The 17,766-nt window shown below is 49.9% G+C and overlaps 2 protein-coding genes across 10 annotated transcripts in view; one reads left to right on the forward strand and one right to left on the reverse strand.

Moving 5' to 3' along the window:
• ankzf1 (ankyrin repeat and zinc finger peptidyl tRNA hydrolase 1) overlaps positions 1-5,525 on the forward strand; it is a 41,708-nt gene extending 36,183 nt beyond the window's left edge. For 4 of the 8 annotated variants that reach the window (XM_072261135.1, XM_072261133.1, XM_072261137.1 and 1 more), the window contains 2 exons: positions 1,953-2,120; positions 4,835-5,525. In XM_072261135.1, the coding sequence (XP_072117236.1) occupies positions 1,953-2,120; positions 4,835-5,026 (360 nt within the window). In that variant the 3' untranslated portion in view covers positions 5,027-5,525. Of the gene's footprint in view, positions 1-1,952; positions 2,121-2,525; positions 2,594-4,834 lie in introns of all 8 variants that reach the window. The other 4 variants (XM_072261140.1, XM_072261134.1, XM_072261138.1 and 1 more) reach the window with 3 other exon arrangements.
• Positions 819-17,766, reverse strand: part of LOC140199310 (beta-galactosidase-like) — a 48,828-nt gene continuing 31,880 nt past the window's right edge. The window contains exons 7-16 of one of the 2 annotated variants that reach the window (XM_072261145.1): positions 16,340-16,398; positions 15,926-16,047; positions 12,543-12,583; positions 11,943-12,061; positions 11,396-11,470; positions 10,995-11,084; positions 10,039-10,152; positions 9,816-9,947; positions 7,332-7,571; positions 819-6,316 (exon numbers count right to left, since the gene is read on the reverse strand). In XM_072261145.1, coding sequence (XP_072117246.1) covers positions 6,122-6,316; positions 7,332-7,571; positions 9,816-9,947; positions 10,039-10,152; positions 10,995-11,084; positions 11,396-11,470; positions 11,943-12,061; positions 12,543-12,583; positions 15,926-16,047; positions 16,340-16,398 — 1,187 coding nt within the window. In that variant the 3' untranslated portion in view covers positions 819-6,121. Of the gene's footprint in view, positions 6,317-7,331; positions 7,572-9,815; positions 9,948-10,038; positions 10,153-10,994; positions 11,085-11,395; positions 11,471-11,942; positions 12,062-12,542; positions 12,584-15,901; positions 16,048-16,339; positions 16,399-17,766 lie in introns of both variants that reach the window. The other variant, XM_072261143.1, reaches the window with a different exon arrangement.

Consider the following 17,766-nt stretch of genomic DNA (forward strand, 5'->3'; position numbering starts at 1 on the left):
GGGAGGAGTCAATACGCGTGTCTACATGGAGCGGGAGGAGTCAATACACGTGTCTACATAGAGCGGGAGGAGTCAATACGCGTGTCTACATGGAGCGGGAGGCGTCAATACGGGTGTCTACATGGAGCGGGAGGAGTCAATACGCGTGTCTACATGGAGCGGGAGGAGTCAATACGCGTGTCTACATGGAGCGGGAGGCGTCAATACGCGTGTCTACATGGAGCGGGAGGCGTCAATACGCGTGTCTACATGGAGCGGGAGGCGTCAATACGCGTGTCTACGTGGAGCGGGAGGAGTCAATACGCCTGTCTACATGGAGCGGGAGGAGTCAATACACGTGTCTACATGGAGCGGGAGGAGTCAATACGCGTGCCTACATGGAATGTGAGAGGTTGCAGCCCCTGTTTGAATATCTGAAGGGGCTGCTGCTGAAGTTCTGGCTGCACTTCAGCCCCACTCTCCTGGTCTGTGGGCACCCAGTAAGGAGGGGTGTGGGTCACTCGGAGGATGTCCTGGTCAAGATGGCCGCTGGCGAATGAAGGCATCGGCCTGTTAGGGGCTCTGCCTGCCCCTGTTCCAGGGTTACATTCGTGCCAGGGTGTCCTCAGAGAGAGAGCATGTAACCCTGATGAGTACAGTGGGGAACTTCTGTGAACAGTGCCCCCCCCAGGGAATTGAGTGCATTACAGATGCTAATAACTGTATTTGAGCATTTGATGGCTCTGGACTTGTATTCGCTGGACTTAAGAAGAATGAGGGGTGACCTCATTGAAACCTATCAAATGGTTAAAGGCCTTGATAGAGTGGATATGGAGAGGATGATTCTTATGGTGGGGGAGCCTTAAGAGCAGAGGACACATCCTCAGTATAGATAGATAGATAGATATACTTTATTAATCCCGAGGGAAATTTGGTTTTGTTACAGCCGCACCAACCAAGAATAGAGCATAAATATAGCAATACAAAAACCACAAACAATCAAACAACAGAATGCAAACTATGCCAGATGGAAAATAAGTCCAGGACCAGTCTATTGGCTCAGGGTGTCTGACCCTCCACGGGAGGAGCTGCACGTTCGATGGCCACAGGCAGGAACGACCTCCTGTGCCACCAAGTGTTGTATCACAGTGGAATGTGGCCGAAGTCCCACAGTAAAAAGTTCAATATCCGGTCTGCAAACACGTTCCTCAATCGTAATATACCCCGGATTGCACCATCCGTTGTTAGCCAGAACAGTAAGCACCCAACTCCTTCACACTTACCGCTCTCAGTGCACCTCTGGTCAGCCGGAACGGTATTACCCACCGAATTCCTCTTCTCCAAAAGTCTCTGTTGTCTCGACCCGGTCCTCTTTCCTCGGCTTTGTGATTCCCCCTCTGCATCCTCTGTGTGCTTTCCTCCGGATTTCAGCAGGGGTGTCGGCCGCTCTGCTCGCTAAACTGGCTGGCATTTGCTGGTCCGTGGAATTCCTCCTCATCTCTGTCCTTTTAGAACAGAGATGAGGAGGAATTTCTTTAGCCAGAGAGTGGTCAATATGCCTAATTCATTGCCATAGGTAGCTGTGGAGACTAAGTCTTTACATATATCTAAGGCAGAGCTTGAAAGATTCCTGATTAGTGAGGGCATGAAGGGATAGAGGGAGAAGGCAGGAGATTGGCTGAGAGAAAAATTGGATTGGCCATGATGAAATGGCAGAGCAGACTCGAAGGGCCAAATGACTAATTCTGCTCCTGTATCTTATGGTACAACTGTATTTTAATTTGAATTCAGTAACTGTATTGTAATCTCTAACCTTTGTACATCTTTTGTATTTGAATAAAGTTTTGTGCGTTTGTTAAAAAAAATGGGATGGTACAGAGGGAGGGTTGCACTGTAGGGGGCAGTACTTAGAGACAGTTGGAAACAGTACGGTGGATGTCCTGTGGTACGGACATTTTGTTGTGCCCAAACAGATTTCTACACCGCTAACGTGTGAACTGGAGGCACAGAAAGCGGCTAAGAAGCGAGCGCAGAAAACCGCCAGGAAACTGAGGGAGAAAGAACGGAGGGAAGAGAAGAAGAGACTGGAGGAGGAAGAAATGGAGAGGAAAATGTTCTTGGCATTGAGTGAGCGAGAGAAGGTGGGGGCTCCCTGGGACTGACATGGGAAGGGGAGGGACGGGCTGGGGAGAAGGGTGGCTGACATGGTCAGGGAGGAGGGGAGAGTGGTGGGCTAACCCGATCAGCGACAGGACTATGGTGTGGAGTGGCAGGCTGACAAAGTCGGAGGGGAAAGGAGGTGGGCTGATGCTCTCGAGAAAGGTAGGATGGTGGGGTGTTGCGGGGTTGCCTGGGGATTTCACAAGGAGGGGAGAGGAATGGCTGATACAGTCAGGGAGGGGAGGCTGGGGTGGACGGGAGTGGTGGGCGACGGGTTGGGCTGACACTCTCGGGAAGGGGAGAGGGGCTGTGCTGACGAGCAGAATGTTGCCTGAGGGTGAGCTTGTATTGGGTGTCAGGGACACTGACCTCGTGGTTTGTTGCAGAGAGCTCTCGCTGCAGAGAAACGCTTCGCCCAGCAGCTGGTCAGCAATGGAGCAGTCCCAACGGTCAGGTAACAGAGCCCCAACCTCTCTTTGTACACTCAGTGGCCATTTTTATAGGTACACCTGCTCGTTAATGCAAATATCTGATCAGCCAATCATGTGGCAGGAACTGAATGCATAAAAGCATACAGACATTGTCAAGAGGGTCAGTCGTTGTTTAGACCAAATATCAAAATGGGACTCTGTAAGTGACTTTGACCGTGGAACGATTATTAGTACCAGATGGGGTAGTTTGAGTATCTTAGAAACTGCTGATTTTCCTGGGATTTTCACACACAACAGTCTCTAGTTTACAGGGAATGGTGCAAAAAACAAAAAAATCCAGTGAGTTGCAATTCTGTGGGCAAAAAACAGCTTGTTAATGCAAGAGGCCAGAGGAGAATGGCCGGACTGGGTTAAACTGACAGGAAAGTGGCAGAAACTCAAATAACCATGCCGTACAACAGAGATACGCAGAAGAGCATCTCTGAACACACCTGTCAACCAGCAGAAGACACCGCCAGGTTCCAGTCCAGTACCTAATAAAGTGGCTAGTGAGTGTATAAGTACTCTTAGACACTCACATGGTGCCATATGCACTACACCACAGAAGTAGGCCCTTTGGCCCATCTAAGTCCATGCTAACCTGTTATTCTGTCTAGTCCCATCAACTCACCTGAACCACAGCCCTACATACCCCTCCCATCCCTGTACTTACTTAAACTTCTTTTAAATGGTGCAATCAAACCCACATCAACCACCTCCAATGGCAGTTTTGTCCACACTTTCACCACCCGAGTGAAGAGGTTCCCCTTAAATATTTCACCTTTCACCCTTAACACATGACCTCTAATTCTAGTCTCACCCAACCTCAGTGGAAAAATTTACATTTACCCTATCTATACCCCTCATAGTTTTGTTTACCTCTGTTGAATCTCCCCTCATTCTCTTACACTCCAGGGGGATAAAGCCCTAGCCCATTCAAACTTGCCCTTGGCAACATCCTTGTGAACATTGATGGATGAAAGAAAATTGGAGTGCTATGCAGGGTGGGCGGGGGGGGAGAAGGGTTGTTGATGTTGGAGTTGGCTAAAAGGTTGGTGCAAGTCGTGCGCCAGAGGGCCTGTAAGGTTGTTCTATGTATAAACCCTGTGAACGCCTGCATTAGATTCCAGTCTGTAAGTTATTCTGTAAACACATTCTCCCCAGCTGACTATGTACAGCAGACAGATATGAATGAATATTTGGGAGTCCAGCAAGGTGGAGTTGCTGATGGCTGTTAGATCGGAACTCTGTTTCCCAACTTGTGGATTGTTTGTGTTGTACGCTGTTGTAACGCTGACAGGACCTGTGTAGAAGGGTACAGCACAGTCACAAACTCTGTTGTAACGCTGACAGGAGCTGTGTAGGATGGTACAGCACAGACACACAGATCCAGTTGTAATCCTGACAGGACCTGCGTAGATCAGTACAGCAGGCACAGACCCAGTTGTAATCCTGACATGACCTGTGTAGAAGGGTACAGCACAGTCACAAACCCTGTTGTAACCCTGACAGGACCTGTGTGGATCAGTACAACATAGACACAAACAGACCTTGTGGCCTATGTTAATCCCATTGTCCACATTAGACTCATCTCCCATGCAAATATATTTAAACATTGAACGTACGTACCTGTCTCTCCTACTTTGTTCGGATATTCACCAGACTGTGTGGGGAAAACGTACCTCTCAGCTCTGCATTGCATTTCTTTCCCCTCACCTTCAATCTGTGCCCTATGGTTCTGCACTCCACTGCTGGTAAAAGACTATCCATTCTTTCATAATTTAACAAACAGCATTAAGGTCACCACCTACATTCCAGGGAGGACAAACCCAGCCTGTGCAATCTCTCCTTGTAATCACAGCCCTACATTCTAAGCAACATCCTGGGCAACCTCTACCCACTATCCATCCTAGAAATCCAGAGCAACACACAGCTCAGGTAGCACCTGTGGAGGGAAATAACCAGTCAACGTTTCAGGCCAAAACTCGTCATCAAGACTCCTGATTACAGGCCCAAAACATCAACTGTGTATTCCTGCCTGTAATCCACCCGTAGTGTGATGGACTGAACTAAACCCGATACTCAAGTACAGTCCATCCAGTGTTTAATGTGATCTCCCAACTCCTGTATAAACTGAACTGCGTGGGAGCCTGTCACCCACTCCAGAATTTGTTACACAAGCTCCTGGGTTCGATTCAGCTACAATTGCTTCTTCCTCTCAGCAGGCGCTGTTGGCTGTGTGGCCAGTCTCTGGCAGGACGAGTCCCCTTCGAGTATCTCGACTACAGTTTCTGCACCACCCGCTGTCTTCAGGAGCACAGGAGGCAGCAAACACTTTGAGAGGGAGGGAGATCAGCGGCACCTGGTGGAAGAGGCACCTCCAATTACAACACTTGCTGCGAGGCCTGCTCCTATAGTGGGGCTGACCAAGATGACTGCCTATCTCCCAGAATTGGAGAAAGGTGCATCTGCATGGCATGAGTCAGCGATGAAGCTCTATGCTGGGGCTGTGGGGGGGGCACAGCTCTATGGTGGAGCTCCATGCTGGGGCTGTGGGAGGCACAGTTCCATAGTGGAGCTCCATGCTGGGGCTGTGGGGGGGGCACAGCTCCATGGTGGAGCTCCACCCCAGGTCTGTTTGAAGGGGCTGGAGCTCCACGCTGTGGACAGAGCTGGTAATGGAACTCTGGGCTGGACTAATCCCCCCACATGGTGGTTTCAGCGTTGTACCCAGGAGATGGGACGGGTGCTATCGGGGAGAATTCCCAGTCCTGACACTGATGCTGGTCCCTGGGGCTGTGTGCTGGTTGCTGTCTGTAAGACTGCCCATGTCCCTCACTGGTAATAAATGACCTGAGGGTGTGAATGGTGCTATAGAAATGCAGATGTTTAATAAAGTTACTTCATTTACTGAAAGTTGTACAGTGCCACAGATCACAACATCATCCTTTTTTCATGATTGGTCTGCAAATCATTTCATGATCATACCAATAGCAGATTGCCTGGTCAGAGATCAGTCCAGAAGCCCTGAATAGGGGGGCTGCTCCCAGGGAGCTGTGCACTGATGGTTCAACAAGGCACCCCAGCCCACGAGACCATGCAGAAACAGCCCTGCAGATCAGCAGGGGACAATAGCTCCATTCTCGTTACTGGCTGGGCCCACAAAAACCTCCTCTGCTGTGGGAGTCTGCCCCCTCCACCCTGTGTCCGAGGACTCTCACAGCAGGCGGATGCTCCCGTCACACTCTCTGCTGTGTAACCTCCCTGCCTACACAACTGGCTGTCCCTGCCAGGTACAGGATTAGCTACTGCGCTGACGTTGCCAAGCTGAGCTGCTCTGTGCTCAGCCTATGATAAAGCTGCACACTGTTCCTAAAGGGACTGTGCATTGTTCGATTATAATTTCATTGTTTCCCCCGTCGTCACACTGCAAGCACGTGTATTTACTAGAGATGCAGGGATCGGCCCTCCGTACAGATAAAGCTGCTAGCCGCAAGGGCTGTCCCCTCTCCCTAGGTCTGTGGCAGCCAGATAACGTGATCCAGGAATTCCACCACTGGCTTTGCAGGCAGTTGTTCCAACTCCAGCACCGTCACGTTATTTGGGGAGTGTTCACTGAGGCAGCTCTTGGGTACAAAGAGCGTCTGCTGGGGTCCTCGCGTGGTCCAGTACCGTCCCACATTGAAGCCATTGATCCAGACCAGGCCCTGGAGGGGGGGGAGAGGTGCAGGCTGTTAGCCAGAACCCAGCACACCTCCAGACCATCACGTGCCCGATACCATGACAAACTGTGTTCAGTTCTGGTTGCTTCTTTATAGGAAGGATATGGAAGCTTTAGAGGGTGCAGATGAGATTTACCAGGATGCTGCCTGGATTAGAGAGAGTTCTTATAAGGATAGGTTGAGCAAATTAAGGATTTTCCCTTTGGAGTGAAAAATGGTAAGAGGTGATTTGATAGAGGAGTACAAAATGATAAAAGGCATAGAGAAAGTGGACAACTGGTGACTTTTTCCCAAAACAGAAATGGTTAGTATGAGGGACATAATTTTAAGGGGTTTGGAGGGATGGCAGAGATGGGATTTTTACAGGAGGTGGTGGTACAGGCATGTAGGAGACTCAGGTAGATGGGTGATAAAAATGTAAGGGGGCTCTGTCCCCCTCACTCACAGGCAATGAACTCCCTACTATCATCACTCTGTGTGGGAAGGCCACTCTCACATCCACACCCTACCTTCGGCCCATCGTTTTAACCCTGTCCTGACCCACACGCCAATGGTAACAGCTTCCCTCTATTCTCCCTCTCGAAACCCCTCCTGACATTGTCCACCTTGATCCTGTCTGCTCCCAACCTTCCCTGATCAGGACAACCACCTTGAGCTTCTCCACTTGCACCCTGGGGCTGGAATCCTTCGCCCCAGTGAATCTTTTCCACACCCTCCCCGGGACCGTCCCATCCTACTGAACTGTGGTGACCAGAACTGGACGCAATGTTTGGGTTAAATGGGAGCTGAGAAATATTTTAAGCCCAGAGCTGACTGCTCAAGAGGAGGTGTTGGAAGAAACCTTGTCACATCCGCCACCCAGGAACACTCAGTAACACCCAGGCCCCAGGAATGATGCGGTGAGCTGGGCCTTATCAACCAGGTGGCTCCCCTTGGTTTCAATGACCCTCAGATTCCCCGCCCAGCCCCCCACCAGCACAGAGCTGCTTACGCCAATTACCTTGTTCCAGTGTTCCAGCCAAATGTAGGTGTCCAGAGAATTTGGGGAAGAGAAGGTCCCGGAGAAGAAGGTGGGACCCTGAGGCCAAGGTGAGCTCGGCAGCAGGGCCAGGGTCTTGCCTGCAGCCGCTTCCGCAGCAGAGTGAATCCAGCCTGCAGCGATGGCGTCGTCGATTGCCAAGGGGAAGATGGACCAGCCAGTGAGATCGGTGTCGGCCAGTGAAAGGTTCCTGACCAGCCCCTGCAAAAGAAAGGAGGCAGAGTGAGGGCGCAAGTCCGGGCTTGGGGCAGCACAGCGCACAGGACCAGGCCTGGGGCACAGTGCATGTAAGACCAAGTCTGTGTGTGCACATGCTACTGTGCCAGGGGTAGTGTGTGCAAGCCTGGGACAGAGTGCACGGGTTAGGCCCAGGCTTCCATAGGCCACCGGGAGTAGGGGGAGGGGGCACAGTTGGCTCTGCTCACAGGTCCAGGGCCAGGAGCTGTGGGTAGTGCTGAAGGGCCACACAAGGGTCAGCAGGTCAGGCAGCATCTGTGGAGGGAACTGCTGAGCCCCTTCACCACTGGTGTCCAGATAGGTGGACACAGGTCCCTCAGTACTGCAGCCCATGCCTGTATCAGGAGTATGGGATTAGAAGGTGCTGGTCCCACAGACCCACAGTTCTGCTTCATTCATCTACTACACACAAGAGGTTCTGCAGGTGCTGGAAATCCTCTGCAACACATAAAAAGTACTGGGGAAACTCAGCGCATCAGGCAGCACCTCAAACCCAGAACCTGCTTTCTTTATTCACTGTTGGGCTGTGGTAGTCTTGGCCCCTCCCTGACCGTCCTGCAGGTGGCAGCATTAACCAAGTCTTTTTCCCCCAGTGGACAGAGCTTTAAGGTGAGAGGGGGAACATTTAAAGGTGAAGTTCAGGTAAGATTTTGTTTACACATACACAGAGTGATGGGTGCCTTGAACACACTGCCGGTGAGGTGATGGAAGCGGGTATGATCGTGACATTTAGACAGACTGGAGGCAGAAGGGATTTGGTCTAATTTGGCATTGTTTTTCATGGGATTAGGTTTCATTAAATTAACATGTTCAGCACAGACATGATGGACCGAATAGGCTGCTCTAGTGCTGTTCTGTTCTGTCTGTGTTCTACGGTGATCTTTCAGATCCTAGCCTCATTGGGGTGCCATGTGTAGATGAGCACACTGCAGACACTGTGTTCAGGGAAGGGGGATACGGTGTCGTGTTTCCGGAGATCTGGAGCCATTCTCATCCAGGGAAGTGGGGAGTGTCCCATCACAGAGCGGCTTTGGGGATGGGAGGGTGTTCCAGTATTCAAGGTCCACAAGACAGTAAAACATAGGAACACAATTGGGCTATTCAGCCCATCGAGTCTGCTCTGCCATTCCATCATAGCTAATTTATTATCCCTCTCAACCCCATTCTCCTGCCTTCACCCCGGCTTTGATTTCCTTACTAATCAAAAACCTATCAAGCTTCCCTTTAGATATACCCAATAGCTTGGCCTCCACAGATGTCTGTGGCAATGAATTCCACAGATTAACTACCCTCTACTCACTACGTTGGAGGAAATGTTAAGCAAGTTAGGGCTTTTCTCATGATAAGAGGCATAGATCAAGTGGACAGCCTGAGACTTTTACCCAGGTGGAAATGGCTAATATGAAGGATCTTAACTTTAAGGTGATTGGAGGAAATTTAGAGGGAATGTGAGAAGTAGGCTTTTTACACAGAAAATGATGGGTATGAGGAACATGCTGCCGGGGATGGTGGTAGAGGCAGATACATTAGGGACATTGAAGGGACAGAAAAATGGAGGGCTATGTAGGAAGGAAGTGTTATACAAGGTGATAAGGTTTATGAGAAGTAGGCCATTCGGCCCATCGAGTCTGCTCCGATATTCAATCATGGGCTGATCCACTTCATCCAGTCATCCCCCCTCCCCTGCTTTCACCCCATACCCTTTGATGCCCTGGCTGATCAAGAACCTATCTATCTCTGCCTGAAATACACCCAATGATTTGGCCTCCACAGCCGCTCGTGGCAACAAATTCCACAGATTTACCACCCTCTAACTAAAGTAACTTCTCCGCATCTCAGTTCTAAAAGGACGTCCTTCAATCCTGAAGTCGTGCCCTCTTGCCCTAGAATCCCCTACCATGGGAAGTATCTTTGCCACATCTAATCTGTTCAGACCTTTTAACATTTGGAATGTTTCTATGAGATCTCCCCTCATTCTTCTGAAAATATCTTGAGATAGGTTAAAATATCGACACAACATCGTGAGTCAAAAGGCCTGTACTGTGCTGTAGTGTTCTATAAGGGACTCACTGAACAGGCTTGGTGAGTGGCAGGGAGGAGGAGAGTCCAGTACAGTATTCAAGGTATCTGCCCTAAGGCTACACTGGATGGCGATGGGTTCCCTGTAGACATACCCCTATCCTCCCATGGTCCAAGTCAGTGCCATACCTTGCGGTCCAGCAGACAGGGCCCAAAGTTGACATGGCCCATGTTCTCGACCATGATGTCCAGCACATCTCCTTCACTTCCCATGATGTCCAACTCTGGCACCGTGTCCCGCTCCAGCAGGCCCTGGTAAACCTGAAACACAGGTAAAGCATCTTTCCAGTTCGGCTACCAAATCACCAGGATCCGTGGCGGGAGTGTGGGGCCAGAGGCAGTCTGCACTCACCCCATTGACCAGGACGTAGGCTCGGTCATGCACTGCGTTCAATGGCGCCTTCAGCGGTGTGGGCTTCTCCACAGCTCGCGGCAGCAGGGTGCGGTACAACATCAGTCCAAAGTACTGGGAAAGAAAGGGAAGCCGCAGTCAGACACAAGCAAACACACACACAGCCTGGATCTGATGGTGTGGAGATGAGGGGACACCTCATCTAAACATCCAGGATACTAAGAGGGAAAAGGGGAGACATCGCGAACTGCGACACGTTGTTACGGGAGTGGGGGGGGGGGGTTACTTACAACTGAGGAACTTCTGGCTGAGAATCCTCTAACTGATAGGTTGTGGAGTATGGATCATATAGGACACAGAACAGTACAACACAGTACAGGCCCTTCTGCCCACAATGTGCCAACCTTCTAACCTACTCCAACATCAATATAACCCTTCCCTTCCACATAGCCCTCCATTTTTCTATCAACCATGCATCTCTGAAATGTCCCTAATGTACCTGCCTCTACAACCACCCCCAGTACCCTGGTTGGAGATACATTATGGACACAGACCACCCCTCTCACTCACCCATTACTCCACCCCAGTCTTGATCACTGTCTCTCCACATGAGACACCTGTAACAGCCCCACACTACTGGCCACAGCGTCTTCTCCCCTCAAACTCTCAGGTCCACATCCTCATCTCCCCTGTAACCTGTCCAACCCCATATCTCCAGCCTCCTCTCCCATCCTATCTGTGTCGACTCCTTGCCACCCTACCAACCCCCTATCCTCCCTCCCTACCACCCCTGCCCATTGACACCCACCCCCTCCCATTAACCTCCTGTCCTTCCCTCCCTACATCCACCCAACCACAGTCCCCTCCCCACCTCACCCCTTGCCCTCCTCCACCCTATCAAATCCTCCCCAGCAACGACCACCCTCCACCAGTCACGATGCAGAACAGCACCCTACCTGCCCCATCTCCTCGAAGGTAAGAGGGTAGGTGGAGTTGGTGGCTCCACGGGGCGACAGAACGGACAACAGCTCCAGTACCGATCCCACCTGCAACAGACAAGATGACAGTGAGGAGACCCACAGCAGAACGCAGGACAACAGCGCAGCACTGAATGTAGGACTGAGTGCACAGCCAAACGCAGGACAACAGCGAAGTACCAAATGCAGGACTGAGTGCATGGCTGAACACAGAACAGCGCAGTACCACGAGCGTCAGACTGAGCATGGGACATAAAACAGCTCACATGGTTAACAACGGGTGCAGAAAAGGAAGTACAGGACCAACACAGCCAGTAGGCAGACCCACCACAGGACAGCGAGCACTGGACACAGTATAGGACACACAAATTGGTCCTTACCTTCGTTAAGGCCAATCGGCCATAGGCGATCTTCGGGGTGGGAGGGGGAATCGGCCCCACAGGGACGTCCCGGAACTGAGCACAGGAACAGAGAAAGACATCATGAGTTACAGGGTACTACCCACCCCTCCCCCACACTTCTAACAAGTACCAGCAACCCCCATAGTCCCCACCACTTCACCCTCCCCCAAGGAACCAAGGACAGGAAGTGGAAGAAACATCATCAGTTTCAGAGTCTCTACTGGGTTCTGAAACCGCCCCCCCATAACCCCCACATCCTCCCCCTGGAAATGAGCACAGGAACAGGGCAAAAGACCATCAGTTAGGGAGCCCTGCCAGGTAATGACACACACCCCTCTCTCCCCACCCTCATGCTCCAACCTCACCTCAAGCTTCCCCTGCTGCAGATTAACACCTGGTGGTCTCTCGGACAGTTTGTGGGATCTTGCTGTGCATTGATGGAGGATTTCAGGGTGTCAGTGTGTTTCAACAGCTCTCCCCATGCTTTCCTACCCACCCACTGGGGTAGGTGTGGACTCTGCCATACCTCACTGATCACAGCCCGAATGGCATGTAGCTTTTCACGGGGGTCTCCAGCCTCAGAGAGGGGGGCATCGTAGTCATAGCTGGTGGTGATGGGACGATACCTGGTGTTGTAGTCGGCCCCTGTGGGTGGTGAGGGGTCCATCAGCTGGAACCTGACCATTACACCCATTTATTCCCTCCCCTCCCCTTCTTTCCCCAACCCAACATCCTCCCCTCTCCCTCCTCCCCATTACCCTTCCCTCTCCTCTCTCCCTTCATCCCCCAAATCCACCCCTCCTCCCATCAGCCGCCTCCTCCCCTCACCTCTCCCCTTCCCCATCATCCTTTCCCTCACCCCCACCATAGCACCCCCACACATTACCCAGCTCTCTCTGTAGAGGATGTATGCACCAGAACAATCCCATCACTAACAGGCCATTCTGGTCTCTCTGACTAAAGCATCCCTCCTCAAGGACTCTGATCAATCGGTGAGATCGCCCACCTCAGCGTTGGCACCCCTCGTCTGTCCACTGAACTGGGCAAAGCCCCCCAAGACTCATGACTGCCCACAGCCCAGGAGAGGGGAGTCTCAGCTCCTCACGGCTGGTCAGGGACAACTCACCATTCCAGAATCCAAAGTTGGTGCCCCCTTCAAACATGTACCTGTAGAGAGCAGAGTCAGAGTGAGAGGCAGGGGTAGACACAGAACCCCACATTAATGTCCACCAACCTATCCACACCCTCCCATCCAACCACACACAACGTCAACACCCACCCACTTCTCCCACACCTAACATCCACTCCTTCACAGCAACCACACACAACGCCAACAACCACTCACTTCTCCCACACCTAGCATCCACTCCTCCCAACTAAAAACACACATCAACACACACCCAGATCTCCCACACCTAGCATCCACTCCTCCCAACTAAAAACACACATCAACACACACCCAGATCTCCCACACCTAACATCCACTCCTCCCAACCAACCACACACATCAACACACATCCACTCCTCCCAACCAACCACACACATCAACACACACCCACTTCTCTCACACCTAACAGCCACTCCTCCCAACCAACCACCCACTTCTCCCACACCTAACATCCAATCCTCCCAACCACACACAACCTCAACACACATCCACTTCTCGCAACCAACCAAACATAATGTCAACACACACCCATTTCTCCCACACCTAACATCCACTCCTCCCACCAACCTAAACACACCTAGAACTCTACATCCAACGTCCCCAACCCTATCCACACCCACCAACTCAACCAACTAGGTTTTTTGAACCAACATGTCGAGGAACCAACTAGAGAGCAGGCTATTCTAGACTGGGTTTTGAGCAATGAGGAAGGGTTAATTAACAATCTTGTCGTGAGAGGCCCCTTGGGTAAGAGTGACCATAATATGGTGGAATTCTTCATTAAGATGGAGAGTGACATAGTTAATTCAGAAACAAAGGTTCTGAACTTAAAGAGGGGTAACTTTGAAGGTATGAGACGTGAATTAGCTAAGATAGACTGGCTAACACTTAAAGGGTTGACGGTGGATATGCAATGGCAAGCATTTAAAGGTTGCATGGATGAACTACAACAATTGTTCATCCCAGTTTGGCAAAAGAATAAATCAAGGAAGGTAGTGCACCCGTGGCTGACAAGGGAAATTAGGGATAGTATCAATTCCAAAGAAGAAGCATACAAATTAGCCAGAAAAAGTGGCTCACCTGAGGACTGGGAGAAATTCAGAGTTCAGCAGAGGAGGACAAAGGGCTTAATTAGGAAGGGGAAAAAAGATTATGAGAGAAAACTGGCAAGGAACATAAAAACTGACTGTAAAAGCTTTTATAGATATGTGAAAAGAAAAAGATTGGTTAAGACAAACGTAGGTCCCCTACAGACAGAAACAAGTGAATTGATTATGGGGAGCAAGGACATGGCAGACCAATTGAATAATTACTTTGGTTCTGTCTTCACTAAGTAGGACATAAATAATCTTCCAGAAATAGTAGGGGACAGAGGGTCCAGTGAGATGGAGGAACTGAGCGAAATACATGTTAGTAGGGAAGTGGTGTTAGGTAAATTGAAGAGATTAAAGGCAGATAAATCCCCAGGGCCAGATGGTCTGCATCCCAGAGTGCTTAAGGAAGTAGCCCAAGAAATAGTGGATGCATTAGTGATAATTTTTCAAAACTCTTTAGATTCTGGACTAGTTCCTGAGGATTGGAGGGTGGCTAATTAACCCCACTTTTTAAAAAAGGAGGGAGAGAGAAACCAGGGAATTATAGACCGGTTAGCTGAACATCGGTGGTGGGGAAACTGCTAGAGTCAGTTATCAAAGATGTGATAACAGCATATTTGGAAAGCGGTGAAATCATCGGACAAAGTCAGCATGGATTTGTGAAAGGAAAATCGTCTGACGAATCTCATAGAATTTTTTGAGGATGTAACTAGTAGAGTGGATAGGGGAGAACCAGTGGATGTAGTATATTTGGATTTTCAAAAGGCTTTTGACAAGGTCCCACACAGGAGATTAGTGTGCAAACTTAAAGCACACAGTATTGGGGGTAAGGTATTGATGTGGATAGAGAATTGGTTGGCAGACAGGAAGCAAAGAGTGGGAATAAACAGGACCTTTTCAGAATGGCAGGCAGTGACTAGTGGGGTACCACAAGGCTCAGTGCTGGGACCTCAGTTGTTTACAATATATATTAATGACTTGGATGAGGGAATTAAATGCAGCATCTCTAAGTTTGCGGATGACACGAAGCTGGGCGGCAGTGTTAGCTGTGAGGAGGATGCTAAGAGGATGCAGGGTGACTTGGATAGGTTAGGTGAGTGGGCAAATTCATGGCAGATGCAATTTAATGTGGATAAATGTGAAGTTATCCACTTTGGTGGCAAAAACAGGAAAACAGATTATTATCTGAATGGTGGCCGATTAGGAAAAGGGGAGGTGCAATGAGACCTGGGTGTCATTATACACCAGTCATTGAAAGTGGGCATGCAGGTACAGCAGGCGGTGAAAAAGGCGAATGGTATGCTGGCATTTATAGCAAGAGGATTCGAGTACAGGAGCAGGGAGGTACTACTGCAGTTGTACAAGGCCTTGGTGAGACCACACCTGGAGTATTGTGTGCAGTTTTGGTCCCCTAATCTGAGGAAAGACATCCTTGCCATAGAGGGAGTACAAAGAAGGTTCACCAGATTAATTCCTGGGATGGCAGGACTTTCATATGATGAAAGACAAGATCGACTAGGTTTATACTCGCTGGAATTTAGAAGTTTGAGGGGGGATCTGATTGAAACGTATAAAATCCTAAAGGGATTGGATAGGCTAGATGCAGGAAGATTGTTCCCCATGTTGGGGAAGTCCAGAACGAGGGGTCACAGTTTGAGGATAAAGGGGAAGCCTTTTAGGACCGAGATTAGGAAAAACTTCTTCACACAGAGAGTGGTGAATCTGTGGAATTCTCTGCCACAGGAAACAGTTGAGGCCAGTTCATTGGCTATATTTAAGAGGGAGTTAGATATGGCCCTTGTGGCTAAAGGGATCGGGGGTATGGAGGGAAGGCTGGTACAGGGTTCTGAGTTGGATGATCAGCCATGATCATACTGAATGGCGGTGCAGGTTCGAAGGGCCAAATGGCCTACTCCTGCACCTACTTTCTATGTTTCTATGTTTACCCAACATCCACATACACCCACTCCTCTAGATCCAACATCAACACCACCCCCCCCCCACACACACACACACACACACACACACACACACACACACACACACACACACACAAACGTCCACAACTAACCAGTACCTTGACCAGGAGATGGTATGAGGGGGGAGAGGGAGGGCAGTGGCTGCAGGAGATACCAGAGTATTAGGGGAGGATGGTGGGGTAGAGGGAGGGAGGGGAAGGTGGACTTGAAGAAGGAGAGAGAGAGTGGAGTATTTCATCTGTACCCATCCACCGGGCACTTCTCGTACATGTTGACGTTGGCTCCAAGTTCCAGCAGTTGACGCAACATCCTGGTGGCGTTGGCAGTGGGAACGACGGAATGTTCCACTCCCCAGTAGTCCAGCCACCCGACGTAAAACTCCGAATTCACCTGGGCAACGGGTGAACAAAACATCCATATCAGACACCCGGCAAATGGCAGCCATGGGGAGAACCACAGCATCTCACCTGCCCAAGACAGTTGGGCACACCTCACGCCACTCACTCCTTTCCAAACCGTGCTCCACCCTCCCTGAACTTAATACCCAATCCCCTCCCCCCCCAATGTTCAACCACTCCCCGAGCATCAGCACTAACCCGCTAGCCTCCCCCAGACCAATCCCAAGCACAGCCCCTGCTCCAGGGCCCTCCTCACACCACCCCTCCACTGCCACTTCTCTTACCAATGGTCCACTTGGTTCAAACTGTCTCTGGACTTCAAAGGAAGTGGTAACATCTTCATCTAAGGGAGAGCAGAGAGCAGGGAAATCAAACGACAGCACCATTACAGATGGGCCCTCGATGATTGGGTGCTAGACCAGTAACAGTTCATGATATACATTAATGACTTGGAAGAGGGGACTTAAGTGTGACCTATCTGAGTTTGCTGATGACACTAAACTGAGTGGAAAAGCAAGTTGTGCCAACGATGTGGAGATAGTTGAAGTAGGTGGGCAAGGGTCTGGCTGATGGAGTATACACTGTTGGTAAATGCAAGGTCATTTACTTTGGAAGAAAAAAAATAAGATTGTTATTTAAAGGGTGAAAGATTGCAGCAAGCTGTTGAGTCTTAGGAGTGTTTGTGCATGAATTTCGAAAGGTTGGTTTGCAGGTGCAACAGGTTATCAAGAAGGAAAATGGAATGCTGGCCTTCGTTGCTAGAGGAACAGATTGGGGAGGGGAGGGCAGATTTTGGAAAGGTGCAAAAATAACAGGGTTGTTGCCATGAAGGGCTTCAGTTTCTTTAATACTGATCAGCACCTCCTTATGTAAAATATTTAAGTGGGGCAGAATTTGTTAGGAGTGTCCAGGAAGCAATATGTAGACATGCCGACTAGAGGAGATCTGATACTAGGCAATGAATGAGGTCAGGTGTCAGGTTTCTCAGGGGGAGAGCATTTCAGAGACGTGACCGTTACTATAGCCTTGGACATGGATAGGAGAAGAGAGTATGGGGAAGCGTTTAACCAGGGGAGGGTGAATTAGATGACATTAGACCATAATTAGGTGGGTACTTGTAGTGTTATTTGGGATGAATATACTCAAGGAAAAGCACAACAGCAATGTGGAGGTTGTTAGGGAGCTCTTGCTGGGGATTCTCCCATTCGTCCTATTAGAGCTAGGAAAGGATAGTAGTGAAAGAACTATGGTTGACAAGAGATGTGGAGCATCTGGTCAAGAAGAAGAAAGAAGCTTAGTTAAGGTTCAGAAAACAAGGATTAGACAGGGCTCTAGAGAGTTACAAGGTTGCTAGGAAGGAAGCTAAGAATGGATTTAGAAGTAGGCATGAGAAGGCCTTGGCGAGTAGGATTAAGGAGAACCTCAAGGTGTTCAACACATATGTGAAGAACAAGTGGATGACCAGAGTGGGGGTGGGATCGATCAGAAATAAAAGAGGAAACATATGCCTGGAGGTGGAGAAGGTAGGGGATGTCACAAAGAAAGAAGTAATGAAAACAAAATTGGATTCATAACTGGCTTGTCCACAGAAGGCAGAGTGTGGTTGTAGATGAAGGATATTCTGCCTGGAGGTCAGTGACTAGTGGTGTTCTGCAGTGGTCTGTTCTAGAACCCCTGCTCTTTGTAATTTTTACAAATGACATGGATTAGA

Source organism: Mobula birostris, chromosome 6 (assembly GCF_030028105.1).
Source record: "Mobula birostris isolate sMobBir1 chromosome 6, sMobBir1.hap1, whole genome shotgun sequence".
In the NCBI taxonomy this organism is placed as follows: Eukaryota; Metazoa; Chordata; class Chondrichthyes; order Myliobatiformes; family Myliobatidae; genus Mobula; species Mobula birostris.